General features: G+C 39.6%; 1 protein-coding gene across 1 annotated transcript in view; it reads left to right on the top strand.

Annotated features, from left to right (window-relative positions):
- Positions 1 to 16,625, top strand: part of LOC110967792 (fibrocystin-L) — an 82,671-nt gene that overhangs the window by 39,850 nt on the left and 26,196 nt on the right. The window contains 11 exon segments of the mRNA XM_051955531.1: positions 145 to 319; positions 1,782 to 1,938; positions 2,029 to 2,185; positions 3,006 to 3,215; positions 5,855 to 5,984; positions 7,743 to 7,984; positions 10,440 to 10,576; positions 11,664 to 12,693; positions 14,304 to 14,495; positions 15,810 to 15,961; positions 16,055 to 16,214. Coding sequence (XP_051811491.1) covers positions 145 to 319; positions 1,782 to 1,938; positions 2,029 to 2,185; positions 3,006 to 3,215; positions 5,855 to 5,984; positions 7,743 to 7,984; positions 10,440 to 10,576; positions 11,664 to 12,693; positions 14,304 to 14,495; positions 15,810 to 15,961; positions 16,055 to 16,214 — 2,742 coding nt within the window.

Below are 16,625 nucleotides of genomic sequence, written 5' to 3' on the forward strand. Positions count from 1 at the left end.
TGCTCTTCTGTCTGGGATGTAAGATGCAGACGAGGAATGCTGTCAGATGAGACGATAGTTTATTTGTGTGTTAATTCCACCTGTGTGTTGCTGTTGCTTCAACCCGTCTGTCTTCGTGTGGTTTTTGTGGCCGTCTGATCTCAGGAACTCAGTCGAACCTGAGCTGCGATGTTTCCGTCATCAATCCGCTGAGCAACGTCACCGTGTCCGGCGCCTTCACCTACAGATCTCAGCTGACTCCGGTAATCAACGCGGTTTCTCCACGCCGAGGAGGCACCGCCGGAGGCACCAGGCTCACCATCACCGGCTCTGGTTTCAGGTGCACAGATATGAAAAACACAACAGACAGACACACCCAGGACATGGACCACTGCTCAGGAAGCTTAGACTTATGCAACGTGTGCTCTTCTGTCACGGGAAGTCTCACTTCAAATATGAGTCACGTAAGAAATGAGGCAACGTTTTTTAGGCATGCGTTTTACTATTTTAACTTCCCACATATGCAGGATGCAGTACCAAGTGTGAAGTTATAAACAACCATAACAACAACACATGAAAAGCACTCAGAGATCGCAGTCCTCCTCCAAGGCTGCTCATTCCCTCATATGGTGTTGTCAGAAATGCAGCATTTGTTTCTTAGTTGTTGATGATCAGAAATCACGACATTATTGAATGTGTCCATTTAATATCGATGTACCAACAAACAAAATGACCTTGCACTGAGCACAGACGTGTGTTCTGCACGTGTACGTTAAGTACGGATACCGAATCTCGAGACCTAAATGCGTAGCAGGCGGCAGGAATTGATGGGACTCAGAAACACGCCCACAATTTAATCACTTGTTCCTTGTATCATTGACACAGATTTGTCTAATTTTAGAAACAATATCATGTTTTACTATTTTACTTTCAGTTATATTGAAATCTAACCGATATGATGCCTTATTTCCAGAATTACATAATTACATTACAGAAGTTCACATACATCAATCAATGCAGTTTATTATTTAATATTTAAAAAATTCTTAGATTATATAATATGATTACTATGTATTACATTTATTATGTAATATATGCATACACAATAACCTATAATACTGAAATATAATGTGTCTTATCAGAGATTTCTGGTATTTTATAAAATTTCAAATCGCATGGCAAAAAAAGTATAAATGACTATTTTAATATAATATCAGGTTATGTAAATATTTAGTCGTGGTATGGGATTTTACATTATACTGGTAAAATTATAGTAGAAAAGTGTTATATTAAGCATTGAAATTAGGTGTGTATGTCTAAGGGGTGGCTGTGGATCAGGTGGTAGAGCGGGTCGTCCAATGATCGAAGGGTCGGCGGTTTGATTCCCGCTCTCACCTAGTCGTGTGCTGTATGCTGAAGTTTCCTTGGGCAAGATTCTGAACCCCGAATTGCCTACCAGTGACTGTTCCACTGGTGTATGAATGTATACTGACTGATGTTGCAGGTTGATTAGCAACCTGCACATTAGTGTGTGAATGGGAGCAATTGTAAAAGCGCTTTGAGTACTCTGATGAGTAGAAAAGCGCTATATAAGAGCAAGTCCATTTATGTAAACTATTATTTGCATATTTCTGTGTGTGTTATGTTAAAAATTAAAATAAGCTGTGTAATGGTGTTATATGTAATATATATTAATACATTCTAAACTATTATTTGCATATTTCTGTGTGTGTTATAATAGAGTATAAATCTATTTAGTCTGTGTTTTTGTTGTTTTATGAGGTAATCTGTCTTTTTCACAGCTCTGACGTCAGCAAAGTGAACGTGACGATCGCAGGTTCGGTGTGTGACGTTCAGTCGGCCAACAACACTCACATCGTCTGTGTGACCAACTCCCAGAAACAGTCTCAGCAAACCAAAGTCAGGGTGAACATCGCAGACAAAGGCCTCGCCAAGATGGTAGGAAACCACGTCTATTCACTGTTCAGAACTGCAGCTTCATCACCAGCATCATCAGGCTGATTTCATCATTTCTGTCTTCTCCTTCAGGATCACGCAGATTTCTTCTACATCGACGTCTGGTCGTCCAGGTTCACGTGGGGAGGTCTGTCCGTTCCTGAGAACGGCTCCTTCGTCGTCATCACCAAAAACCAGACCGTCCTTCTGGACATCAGCACCGCAGTGCTCAAAATGCTCCTCATTCAAGGTGCAAAAATCACTTTATAATATGGATTTTAACAGAAAGACTGTGTTTGTTCAGATGCAGCACAGTTTTGTTGCAGATTTTTGTTTTTTCTCATCTTCCAGCCACTCAAAACATATCAAAAAGTGAAATATTATAATATTTGATTTTTGGTTGCAAGGTTTGTTGATTGTAGGACACAAACAGAGTCTGAGTACAGAATTGCATTGGTGTAACTGGTGCAAATGAGCAAATATATTATAATGACAAAATATTTGCAAAAAAGTCACTTTAAAAAGTTTTTCCTTTTTTTTCATCTTCTGGTCACACCTCCTCAAAAAGTGAAATGTGTTTTGAGCACCATTTTTTGAGTGCAAAATCAGTTGATTTTAGGACACAAAAAAACATTGTGTGCTTCCAGATTTGCATTTGTATCAATTAACTAATATATAAAAATAAAAAAAAATTGACAAATTCAGATTAGCAGAGAAATTCCTAGTTTGTCATGATTCAAGGTGCAAAAATCACTTCATAATGGGCATTTTTTTACATAAAGACACTGTGTTTGTTGGGATTTTTCTCATTTTCCAGTCACTCAAGTGAAATATGTTTAATACATGATTTTTGGGTGCAAAATGTGTTGATTTTATCACATAAACACTGAGTTCAGAATTGCATTTGTGTAACTGGTGCAAATAAGCTAATATATTGCCACAGAAAAATCTATTTGCAAAATTCAAACTTGCAGAAAAATTCTTAGTTTACCCTTGTATTGGCATAAAAATAGTTTCTCTTTTCATGCCACCGGTGTTGACTTTGTTCGCTGCTGGTTCTTTGTGCTCAGGAGGAACGTTGATATTTGACGAAGCCGACATCGAGCTGCAGGCAGAAAACATCCTGATCACAGACGGTGGGCAGCTGCAGATCGGCCAGGAGGGGGCGCCGTTCCAGCACAAAGCCATCATCACGCTTCATGGACACGTGCGATCACCTGAGATTCCTGTTTATGGAGCCAAGACGTTGGCTGTGAGGGAGGGTGTCCTGGACCTGCACGGTATGAACTCATAAAATCATCATATACGCAAGATATACAGTGAGTTTATTAATAAGATAAAACAGGAAAAATGTCATTAAAACTTGAAATGATTCCTCAACCAATGTGGTGTGTTCAAGGCCAAATGTGACATTGATGATGTGGAATTTGCAGTTAAATGACAGTCATGGTGTCAAAATTTAGAATTTAAGCAACAACGTAAAACTATGTAAAGTCCCCTGTTTGTTTATATATTTTATGCTATATGTTTCATTTCAAAAAAACTTAGCAATACTGGCTTGATCTGAGCAAAAATGGACAACTTTTAAATTAATTCATGTTATCAGGAATCAGTAAAAATAAATACATTTACAGATATTCGAAAAAATGGACTGGAAGCACAGGGAACGAGCTGGCCTGTTTTTGCCCAATGCTATATTATTTAATATTGCTTTTTTATATAAATAAAGAAATAAGAAGCAACATTTTAATTCGTGAGTGACTTTAGAGGCATTGGTAGGTGGATTTTGTTACTTTTAGACTAACTAGTCTAAAAGCTCTGCTAGTAGTCTACTAGGCTAACTGTTTCCCCTTGTTTCTAGTTTTGATACCAAACTAGGTTTAAGATTTTTTGTTTCCAGTATTTACAATAAGCTAACTGGCTGCTAACTCTAGTTTCTGAGTGTACAGAAATCTTCCCATTTAATACGTAGCACATAAGTGAATGTTAGTTTCTCTTTTTTTGGTTTCAAGGCAGAGTTAATTTTAAAAATGTGTTTAAAATGTTCTGATGTTTTCCAGTTTCAGCTAGCAATTGCAAAACATTACTTTTAGACGAGGCTGACTAGTCTGAAAACCTGGGCCAACTGTTTCCCCGGGTTTCCAGTCTTGATGCTAAGCTAAATACCTGCTGGCTCCAGCTTCTGAATGTACATAACTCTTCCCATCGAATAATTAGCACATTAATGAATGAGTTAATTTCTCAAAATATTCCTGTAAATTATTTTATGTCTCACCATAAAGTTAGTTTTAAAAAGATGGTTAAAATATTCTCACTGTACTGCAAAGTATTTCTTTTAGACAAAGCTAACTAGTCTAAAAAAGCTAGGTTTACAGTTTCCCCTTGTTTCCTGTCTTGGTGCTAAGCTTTGTTAGCAATTTCTTTGTTTCCCCTGTTTATGCTAAGCTAGGCTAACTGGCTGCTGGCTCCAGCTTCTGAATGTTTCCCATCTAACACCATGAGTGAATGCGTTCATTTCACCAAATTTTGTTTCAAACTACAGTATTTTAAAAAGATGGTAAAATATTCTCACTATCCTGCAAAATAGGACTCAGAGATATACTAAAATATCTTTACAAGGTTGTGATTTAACCCTCTAAAACATTTCCTAGTCAGTCGTCTCCTGTAGCTCCAGAAATAACATAAATTGTGTAACAGAAAATAGACTTCAATTCAATTCAATTCAATTCAATTTTATTTATATAGCGTCAATGACAGTCAAATTGTCACAAGACGCTTTACAGAACCCATATGCCTGACCCCCAGAGCAAGCCCAAAGGCGACAGTGGCAAGGAAAACACCCTTTTAACAGGGAAGAAACCTCGAGCAGAACCCGGCTCTATATAGGGGGGACCCATCTGCCTGCTGGCCGGGCGGGTTGAGAGGGACAGAGGAGGGCAAGGGGGAGGGATGGGAGGAGAGGGAGGGGTGGGAAAGCAAGGAAAACACAACACACATTTGGATACATGTATGACAGGATATGTGACACAAACAAAGTATAAGCTAACATTGAAAACTGACTCATAGTTTACTCTTATGATGTACGGCTCTGACATTAAATATACTACATATATAGTTAGCAGTAAAATTCAAACAGTATGTAGATTAACATAACAAGTATAGTGAGGGCGATGCAGAGTTGACTGGTGGAAAAGGGGAGCTGGAAGCGGAGGGCTGGAGGAAGGTCAGCAGCAGCATCCCACAGTGGACATGGTGGAGACTGGACCAGCTGGTGGAACATCGACCGCAGATCTGAAGCATCCAGCTCTGGGACCAGGGACACTCGGAGAAATAACACAAGGCAAACAGAGTGAATGTACTGCAATAACGGTATACATATTAAATGTAAAGGTAGATAGAGAAGGGCTCAGTGCGTCAAGAGAAGTCCCCCAGCAGCCTATAGGCCTATAGCAGCATGACTAGGGGCAGAACGAAGGGACGTCCAAGAGGGAGTCAGCTGTGCAAATGAAGACACAAGCCGAATCCCTGTGGGTCACCCAGTCAGCCCCAACTATAAGATTTGTCAAAAAGGATGATTTTAAGCCTGGTCTTAAAAATAGAGAGGGTATCTGCCTCCGGAACCCAAACTGGGAGCAGGTTCCACAGGAGAGGCGCCTGATAACTAAAGGCTCTGCCTCCCATTCTACTTTTAGAAATTCTAGGAAAAACAAGTAAGCCTGCAGTTTGAGAGCGAAGAGTTCTACTAGGATAATATGGTGCTATCAGATCTTGACCCAGATTTTCCAGCCACCCTCATTAAATGTCATTATGTCATGTGACACAGTAACTTGAGTTCTTCACCCTGCAGGTGAGTTATTATTAGTGACACCTCATCTGCCCTCCTCAGGTGCCACTCATTGTTGACAACCTGTTTCTCCAGGTCTTCCCGTCCCTGTCCCCTGGACTCACCTGGCCCAGACGGCAACCAGTGGCTCCGTCACGCTGACCCTGAAGAAGGCCGTGACGTGGAAAGTCGGAGATGAGATTGTCATCGCCTCCACCGGCCACAGGTACAGCAAGATCTCCAGTTCATGAAACCGTAAATCCAAGTTTTTCAAGGAAAACCAGAGCTACAAAGTCAAAATGAAGCAAATATGTGTTTGGTTGATGTTGAGTCAAGATAAGAATCTGACATTTGGACATCATATCTTACCAAAAGTTATTAACCACGCCCGACGGGTACGTCGGCGGGGTTATTGCATTCGGTGCGGTATCTGGCTGGGCAAGTATGTATGTATGTATGTATGTATGTGGCTATGTCCGGTCCGATATCTCTGCAACCGCTGAAGTCAGGATAATCAAACTTGGCACTGAAGATCAGTCTAAGGTCCCCTGCTCAGTTGTGGAGTTACAGGTCAGCAGATCAAGTAGGGAGGGAGATACGTACGATGATCTAAATTGATTCATATTGCATCAGTTGTATAGGGAGGACAGGGTTTTCGCCAGCAGAGGGTGTGGTTCTGCCCTCTACTGAGGGCTCATCTAGTTAAAGTTCCATCTGCTTGTTCCGAATTGTCTGACAATATTAACTCTTAAATTCTTATGTCTACATGACTTGTAGGAGTATTAATGATTAATTCATTCAAATTCAACCAATTCAAGATATATTAACTGATCAGGCAGAAGATAATTTCGAGACATGTCAGAGAATTTATTGCAAATCAGCTGTAGTGCCTGGGTGCACCACCAGGTGGAGCTACTTACTATTTAGATGTGTACCGACAGCAGGAGGCAGTTCATCAAACTACAGTCACCTACATGTATGGAGTTACAAAGGACCCATGGTAATGTTGTAAATTGATAGTTAATAATTGTTGTTCCAGTTGGGTTTTCAGTGTTTTTGTGGCAGAGGGCACTTTGAGGGTTTAGCTAGCAACAGACCACCATGACAGAGACTCCTTTAATGCCGTTTAGCCAGGGTTTTAGTGTAAAACTATTCTATGTTAATCAGGACAACAGTGCTGTAGCTGTGTGTAAATCCTTTAACATCTGTCAGTTAAAAATGGTTTATTACCTTGTGGATTAGCATCCGTAAAACTTCAGTCACTTCGATAATAAAATGATTGCTGATTGAAGATGTGGCAGGTCATCAAATAAGAATTTTTTTTTACTTATTGGGGAGGTTATGTAAGATTTCCTATAACGACAACTTACATAATAAATTAACAGTTTCCTTAACCTAATCAGCCAATCAGTAATCGGGTAATTAAAACCCCAAAGAACCATTGTAACATTAAAAGACTGTTATTTCAGTTGTGTTGTGTTTGAGTTTTAATTGTTGTGGATGGATGAGTCGTGTTTCCGGGGTTCAACTGTCAACGGACCACCATGACAGAGACTTATGAATCACTTAATGCATTCCAGCCAGGTTTCCAGCATAAAAAAACCCTGTCTATAATACTCAGGACAACATTGCTGCAGCTGTGTGGCAACCCTTTCATTGTTGTGGTTGGTTGAGGTGGTTTTCCAGGGTTTAGCTGGCAATGAGCCGCCATGACAGAGACTTCTGTAGCAGTTAATGACCTCTGGCCACTGTTGTCTAGTAGATGATTAACTCGTGAACTAGAAATGCAAAATCAAGCTTTTGTGGTTAAAGATGGCTGTTTCAGCACATGAAAGTCACCTATTGTTCACCCTAACAATTAATTGATTATTGATTGTTACTGTGGTAAACAATCAGTTGAGAAAATCTCTTAGAATTTGAATCTGTAAGTCATTACATTGACAAGAGAGCGACAAGTGACATTACGTTCTTCTTCCTTTTCCAGGCACAGTCAGAAAGAGAATGAAGTGAGGAAGATCGCTGCCGTGTCAGCCGATGGAAAGACTCTCACCCTGGACAGACCTCTGAACTACACCCACCACGGGGTGAGCGTCACGCTGCCCGACGGCACCGTGTTCGAAGGCCGAGCCGAGGTGGGTCTCCTCACCAGGAACATCGTGGTTCGAGGATCCCGAAACCAAGAATGGACCGACAAGATTGAAGCCTGCCCTGCTGGCTTCAACACAGGTGCTGATATGTAGACGTTTCTAAACTCTTTGCTAAAAGGAAGTTTCACCAACATAAATTGTAGACGTTGTGTTTGGCTCAAAAGCAGTACTCTTTTTTTTTTTTCTTGCAGTAAAACAATCTGTCTTTTGAGATTAGAAAAAAAGCTGGGAACTATAAAATTGATTTGCTGTTGTTTCTTTAGGTTCAGGCTGGAACCAAGAAAGATTTTTTTATTATTAATTTTAAAATTGCGTTAAAAATTTTAACCCGTTAAAGTACGGCGGCCCGCGGGCGGGCCGTTTTTTTATCGGTATACGCTTTTTTTTAAATAGAAGGACACTGCAAACACGATTATACAAACACTATACACACATAGAAAGCTGAGATTCTCATGAATCCGCCGGTATAAACCACTTTCAGATGTGATTACCACAGCGGGTAATATAAACACATTTATCCAACAAACAACAAGTCATGTAAACGTGCACAGCTCACCTGTCGACGCAGTTTGGACGCTCGTTTCTGGTCATAAAAGAAGATAATCCACAAAAACCAGCCAGAACCCAAGCTTAGCCATCCAGAGGAAACAATCCAGTATAATACTTTGGCCAAAACATGTCTCGAAATAGGTAAAAAATCCAGAAAACGATCGGCTCCGTGCGCGTGCACGCGGCGCGTGGTGGCGCTGTGCGTTTCATATTCACTGCATCTTTCTATTATAACTTTATCATACACGGTCCTATTTTCTTTGTTCGCGATTCAAAATGGATACTGAACGCTTCTCGACCGCTTCAAACCGAACTTCAACCAATCAGGTGACTCGTTTCCGCCTACTTCGGCGATTTAGCCAACCATGGCCGAGTCTGACAGATATCGATTACATCACTTGATTGACTTGTTTCTCAGCAAATCACGCCGGAGGAAACGTTAGATTGACAGGCCTGGTAGCCAATGAGCTTGCTGAATGGCTTGAATATAAATCCCGCCTCTGCCAGCGGCTTTATATGATATTTCATTCGTGAGCTCCGGGGTCCACCTGCTGTTTCTCTGTATTCCTCTCAATCTGTGTGTGTGATCGACACTGAAGCCTATCTGAAGTGATTTTTTGAGTTCTTTATGAGTTTTTGGAATGAAAATGAAGTGGAAAATGAAGTGAAAATGAATTTATACCATTCTGTACAGAGTGTGCACAGTGTATAAAGAGTGTATCCAACATTGACAGGGGCGGAGCATATCAGTACAAATACATGTGTGAAACACTCATTTCTTGTAGTATTGCTCTGAAATTTTGACCTGAACTATGTAAGACCCCAGGCTTTTGCAATATTGTGTTTTCAAGCTGTTGCAGTGCTGCCACACTGATTTTCAGGTGTTTTATTAGGGAAAAAATGTAGGCGAGAAAAAAAATTCATCCTAATTCAGTGTGTGCCAACATGAAATACTCTGTGCCAGTAGCACCTAGAGTAATTCTGACTGCACTGGGTGAAAATTCAGGTTGTCAGCTTTCAAATGAGACCCCAACCATGCATGTACTCCAAACAGTTCAAGAACAGCATTCAATTTACTTTCTGTACATCTTCAGTAGAAATTTCGGGCGGAAATTGACCAAACCTTAAAGGTTATTCAGCGCGTTCTGGATTTGACTCATTATTCACATACTTGTTGTACTTCCTCTTAGGACATTTCATGAATTTAATTTCAATGCCAACCTTAGAAAACGCATTGAAGAAAAACATTTAATGGAGTCGAGACACATGCAATAAATGTGGAAACACTTAAAATCAATTAGCAATAAAAGAAGAATAAATACAATATCATTCAAAAGTTTGGGGTCGTAAAGACTATTTCATGTTTTCCATGAAAACTCACACTTTTATTCATGTACTAACATAACTGCACAAGGGTTTTCTAATCATCAATGAGTCTTTCAACACCATTAGCTAACACAATGTAGCATTAGAACACAGGAGTGATGGTTGCTGGAAATGTTCCTCTGTAGCTCTGTGGAGATATTCCATTAAAAATCAGCCGTTTACAGCTACAATAGTCATTTACCACATTAACAATGTCTACACTGGATTTATCATTCATTTAATGTTATCTTCATTGAAAAAAAGCTGCTTTTCTTTCAAACATAGGGACATTTCTAAGTGACCCCAAACTTTTGAATGGTAGTGTATGCAGTATATTTATTTGTAGTATTTAATCTTTTGATGTGTATCTACTTAGAGCCACAGTAAAAACCATCAAATCTGATAAACTGCACCTCTGTGGAAACAGAACAACTGTGACTAGAAGGAGAGAGAACTCAGAAATGTCTTTGGTGCAGGATAACAAAGTTATGACGCCAAGAATCATAAAAAAAAACAAAAAAAACGAAAAGTTGAATTTCTTTGATTATCCATGTTGTTGTCCTTACTTGAGACATAACAAAATAACACATATTAAAATCTCTCTTCCCTGTGTGCTGCAGGTGAATTTGCCACACAGACCTGTTTCCAGGGTCGCTTTGGAGAAGAAATAGGCAGCGATGAGTTCGGAGGCTGCATCATGTTTCATGCGCCCAGACCCGGTGAAAATCTGGCAATCGGCAGACTGGAATATGTTGAGGTAAAAACAGTTTAAATACAATTTGTAAACTTTTGAGAAATAAATGAAAAATAAACATAAAAAAAAAAAAAACTGTTTAAATACTTCCTGCTGAAAGAAGTTTTCATGTCTTGGTGAGCAGAGGTGATTTAGTGTTTCATGATGAAACATCTCCAAGAACTTCTAAGATAAGTCCAGTTATTTTTTTTTTGAGAAACTCCAGGAATCTACACATACATTAGATGATATAAAAATTAAAAAGCAACAATGACACTAAAGTAGAATGCTTTAGCTTACATTGATTAATAGGAGTCTAATGACCTAAAAATTGAATCACATTTTTGTCAAATCAGAATCAGGCGCCAAGTTACCACTGTGGACAAGCCAGAGAGTGGAGAGCACTTTGAGGGTTTAGCTAGCACCATGACAGAGACTTATGTATGGTTTAATGGTGTCCGGCTAGTGTTCAAATGTAACAAACTAGCCAACATTACTCAGGACGACATTTCTGTAGCCATGTGACTTTTGGCAACTCTTTACTGTCTGTTAAAGAAAATGGTTTAATAGCATTTGGATTTAGAAATTCATTCACTTTAATGTTAAAGTGATTGTTAATTGAATGTTGTTTTAGGGTATGTTGACTAATAGAAATCTAAAGATTAAAATTTAAACACTAAGACACATTTTTGTCAAATCAAAATGAGGTTATCACTGCTGATATACCAGAGAGCACTTTGAAGGTTTAGCTAGCAATGGGCCACCATGACAGAGACTTATGTATCATTTAATGGTCCGGCTAGTGTTTTAGTGTGGAGAATCAGTGTATATTACTCAGAACAACATTAATGTAGCTGTATGGCTGACAAGAACACTTAAAATGTGGCAACCCTTTAATGATTATTTAGTTTATGTTGACAAATAGAACTCTAAACATTATAGTTTGAACACTAAGACACATTTTTGTCAAAATCAAGTGCTGATAGGCTAACTTATTCTGTGCAGCTAATTGTTTTGAACAGATACCTCCATATCCTCATGATGTCCTCACATAGTTACTCAAACTGAAAAGCTTTTCAAAGCTGAATATTTTTCTGCTCTTGTGCCACAGATCTACCACGCCGGACAGGCCTACAGGCTGGGACGATATCCCATCCACTGGCATCTGATGGGAAACATCAGCTACGTGTCGTACGTTAGAGGCTGCGCCATCCACGAAACCTTCAACCGGGCCGTGACCATCCACAACACCCACCGGCTGCTGGTGGAGCACAACGTCATCTACAACATCATGGGCGGCGCCTTCTTCATCGAGGACGGCATCGAGACTGAGAACATCCTGCAGTACAACCTGGCGGTGTTCGTCAAACAGAGCACAAGCCTGCTGAACGACGACGTCACTCCTGCCGCCTACTGGGTCACCAATCCCAACAACATCATTCGCCACAACGCCGCCGCAGGAGGAACCCACTTCGGCTTCTGGTACCGCATGCATGAGCACCCTGATGGCCCATCCTATGACAAAAACATCTGCCAGAAGAGAGTTCCTCTGGGGGAGTTTCTCAACAACACCGTTCACTCTCAGGGCTGGTTCGGACTGTGGATCTTCCAAGACTTTTTCCCAATGAAGACAGGAGGCTGCAGTTCCAAGACCCCCAAGCCCGCCGTCTTCCGTTCGCTTACCACCTGGAACTGTGAGAAAGGCTCTGAGTGGGTGAATGTGGGTTCCATACAGTTCGAGAACTTCCTCATGGTCAACAACGAGAAAGCCGGCATTGAAGCTAAACGAATTTTCCAGTGGGCCGTGAAAGGCTTCGGAGAGGACGGCGGGGCGACGATGTCCAACAGCACCATCGTGGGCTATTTGGATGAGCTCAGCCAGGGGAAGAGCAACTGCACCCGTCGCGGCGTCATTGCGCCTTTTGACGACGGCTTGAGCGTCCTCAACACCAAGTTCATCAACTTCGACCGGAAGTCCTGCGCAGCCATCGGGGTGACCTCAATCGATGGGACCTGTGTGGATCGGTGCGGTGGCTGGGCGGTCCAGTTCCGTGGCATCCAGTACTTAAACTCACCCAACAAGGCCGGGTTCAGGTGGGAACATGAAGTGCAGCTGATAGACACCGACGGATCCCTCACAGGTACCCACTTAGTCCCTTAAAGTTAGTTTTTGTTGCAGATTTTGTCACTTTTTGTCACTTAAACTCCTTTCAGACATGCAGACCTTCTCTTTAATCTGACATCAGTTGAACATGTCGGCACCCTGCTTACTTGTGGGTTATTCCATCTCAAATAATGAGGCTCCTTCTGTTCGATCATCTCTGATTTGACTTTTGGTATAAAGGTATAAAATGTATAAAGTGTGTTGATATAAAGTGGAGATATTTATGATGTTTTCTGTTAACCTTTACCTTGATATATCAAATACTTTTTGAGATAATTCTTTAAAAAAAAATGTAAATGTTACTCCTTCTGATCGAGTAAGATATTTATAGAGATATCTGAAAGCTTTTAGCTTCATATATCAAATGGTTTGCGCGTTGACCGACTTACAGAAGGTTTTTCTTGCAGTGAAATCTGAGGCTGTCTGAACAACAATATCTCAGGAAGACCTGAAATTATCATTGTTTTTTCTCATCATGTCATTGATTCAGAATCTACAATATTGAACAAGTAGGCCAAATAATCTCTGAATACGAGTGAGCTGAGTTATGAAAAACGTCCCATCTTTGAGTTGATAAAAAAATTGATAATGCCGAAATCAACTAGTGATATTTTCTGAACCACACGTGGCTGCATGTCACAATAATACAAAACAAAACATGTAGACAACTTATAATATAAAAATTTTGATCACAAAAATGAAGAAAATAAGTTATTTTAAGTCATTAAGGTCATTCCATCTGAAATCATCAATTTTTTAAAACAGTTTCTGCCCATCAACCCACTTACAGAAGTTTTTTTCTCACATTGAGGCCGTTCGAACGACAGTATCCCAAGAACTATTAAAGATAAAACCCTGAAACTTTCACCGTTATTCCTCATCATGCCACTGATCCAAAATCTGAAATATTGGAAAAGTTGTTCAAACAGTCTCTGATTATGGATGAGAGAAATAAAAGCCATCATGAAAAGTCCCATCTTTGAGAATTTCTGAACTCTGTGTAGTTGCATGTTGCAGATTCTGAATCAATGACATGATGAGAAATAACAGTGGAAGTTTCAGGTTTTTATCTTTAATGCTTTCATAGATATTGGTGTTCAAACAATGTGCAAAACAAAACTGCAGAAAGTGGAGCAATGAGCAATTTACAAAGCAATATTTGATATACCAAGTTAACGTTTTGCAAATATCCTTATAAACATTCTTATTTTATGCTATAAAAAATTCAGGCAAATCAGAGATTGTTGAACAAAACGTTTGATGATTTGAGATGGAATTTAAACTCGAAACATTTCCATCCAACATCTAAACTCCTTCTTTAATCGCTCCCTAAATACATGTACTATATTGTTATGTGAGAATGAAAACTGTTAAAATACATTCTGTATGCAGAAAAATCTGAAACTAAAAAATGGTGCATCTGTTTGGGACTGTTGTAAGCAGCAGATTCAGGTACATTTTGTGCTCTAGTGAGTTTCTCCAGCAGCAGGACAAAGTCAGACTAAACTACACTCTGCATGTGTGTTTTTAAATCGAAGTACTTCGTTCTGCATCTGATAAATTTCTCTTTTTTTTGCTTGTTTTCAGGAAACATCAACCACAAAGTGGTGCCGATGAGCCCCCTGCTGGATCCGGCTCACTGCTCCCAGAGTGCAGAGTGGAGCGTCGGTTTCCCCGGAGCCGTGTGCGACCACACCGTCGACTTCCACCGCCTGGCGTTCAATGATCCTTCACCGAGCTCTCTGAAGGCCAAGGACGTCGTCTTAACCAACTCACATGGTATCAAAACACTCATACCTGTCGCTTTAAAGCAGAGGTGTCAAACTCTTCATAGACACCACATTCAGCTCAATTTGATCTTAAGTGACCAGTAAAATCACAGCATAAAAACCTATAAATACCCACAACTCCACATTTCCCCTTTGTTTTAGTGCAAAAAAGCACATTCTGAAAATGTTCACATTTAATGAAACTTTTTACTAAACATTTTGAACAACGTGACATTTCTCATGAAAAATACATGCAATTTTGATAGTAGTATGCCTCATTTTATCATTTGCGCATGTTCATTACTTGAAACTTGTCCAAAACAACTTTAAAAACAGTAAAAAAAATCTTTTAGAACTAATTTCAAGTCATTTTTAAGTGATTATTTGTAATTTCAGTAATTATGGATAAGATGTTAAGATGTTTCGCCATGCTGAATGTATCTTCCAACAGCTTCGCCCTCTGTTTACTGTTTTTGAGCCATGCTGCATTTATTTTACTGATCCAGTTGGTCTGATTTTACTCTTTCTGAAAATGTCCAAAATTATTTGAAACTTTTCCAAAGAAACATTAAATTGTCCAAATTTATTCAGGACACGTCTAAAATAGCTTGAAACTTGTCCAAAATAACTTAAAATTAAAAAAAGTCTCTTTTGGAACTAGATTCAACTCATTTTTAGGTGACTGTGGGCAATTTGACTAATTATGGACACGTTCTTGGTCACTTTGGACCATGTTTAGTCCAGTTTTGAGCCTCTGCTCATCAGCTGTATAAAGATGTTTCACCATGCTGAATGTATCTTTAAACTGCTTCCTCCTCTGTTCACTGTTTCAGAGCCATGCTGCATTTATTTTATTGATCCAGTAGCTTTGATTTTGCCCTCAGTCTCTCTGTTTGTTTCTGTACTTGTCTCCTCATTGCTCTGTGAAACCACTGCCTGCAGTTCAAACAAAAACTGCCCAGATTTTTTGTTGCGTGACTGTAGGTCGCAGCTGAGTCACTGATATTTGTGTTTTTGTGTTGAGAGGCGTAGAATTTTTTGTTTTTTACTATTATAAAGAATAAAATTATTTTAAACAGATATCCTAGTTTTAAGCTTGTATTTGGTTGTGTTTTTTTATGAGTAGTTCAATGACCATCGGAAAATTGAAAATCCAGTAATTCCTTTCTGTTTTGATGGTGTCTGACTCTAATAAATGGTGTCATTTTGATGATTTTCTTAAAGATAGCATGCCTTTCAAACCCTGCTAAAGGTGGAGCGTTACCAAACATATAAATAAATTTACTGTCATGTAAAACCGTCTTTTCTGTGGTTTTAAACACAGGCTCCAGCGTGATTCCATTTCTGAAGAAGAGAATGACTCATCCACTTGGCTGGATGGCTTTGCTGCCCTCCAGACAAACATACAACTGGTACTTCGACAACGTGGACCAGGTCACCAACATCACCTACAACGGAAAGTTCTACGGTTTCAAGGTAGTTAAACATCCAACCTGTGAACAAACTGAGCTCATGATGCTAAATAACCCTGTCTAATGAGGATGATGTTTTTTTTTTCCCCTCATTCAGCCTGATCAGTTTGTCATTATCAACCACAACTTCACTCAGAGTCCAGACAGTTTCAGAATCATCGACAGGAGAAACGGATCGTCGACGCCGCTCAGCTTCAGCAGCAACAAGAACGGAGACTGGTACTTCGACAACAGCACCAACGACCTCTACTACATCGGTTAGACACACTTTCTTACAGATAATTTAACGATCGATTCATCTTTTGGGACATTTATTTGCTGTCTGGGGTCTTTGCACCGGTGTCTCTGATCTCTTAAATAAAAAAGTGTTTATTTCAGTTGAATATCTGTGCAGCTGTAGCGCTACATCACGTATTGAGTTTAAAAAAAAAGAAAGAATATGAATTAACAGCACTTTATCTATTTCTCAACACAAAAAAGCAACGCAAGTATGTTTAGTGTCTTTAATCTGATCGACCAAGCCTTCAGATAACTAATCCAAGTATACTTTGAGTGCCTTTTCACTTTCTTTTTTTGGCATTTTATAGACTAAAAATTAGATAGCACCAAAACAAATGACAGTTTTGTGTTTTAATATGCTGCTGTATCCAGATCAGTGAATAAAAATG

Source organism: Acanthochromis polyacanthus, chromosome 11, assembly GCF_021347895.1.
Source record: "Acanthochromis polyacanthus isolate Apoly-LR-REF ecotype Palm Island chromosome 11, KAUST_Apoly_ChrSc, whole genome shotgun sequence".
Lineage (NCBI taxonomy): Eukaryota > Metazoa > Chordata > Actinopteri > Pomacentridae > Acanthochromis > Acanthochromis polyacanthus.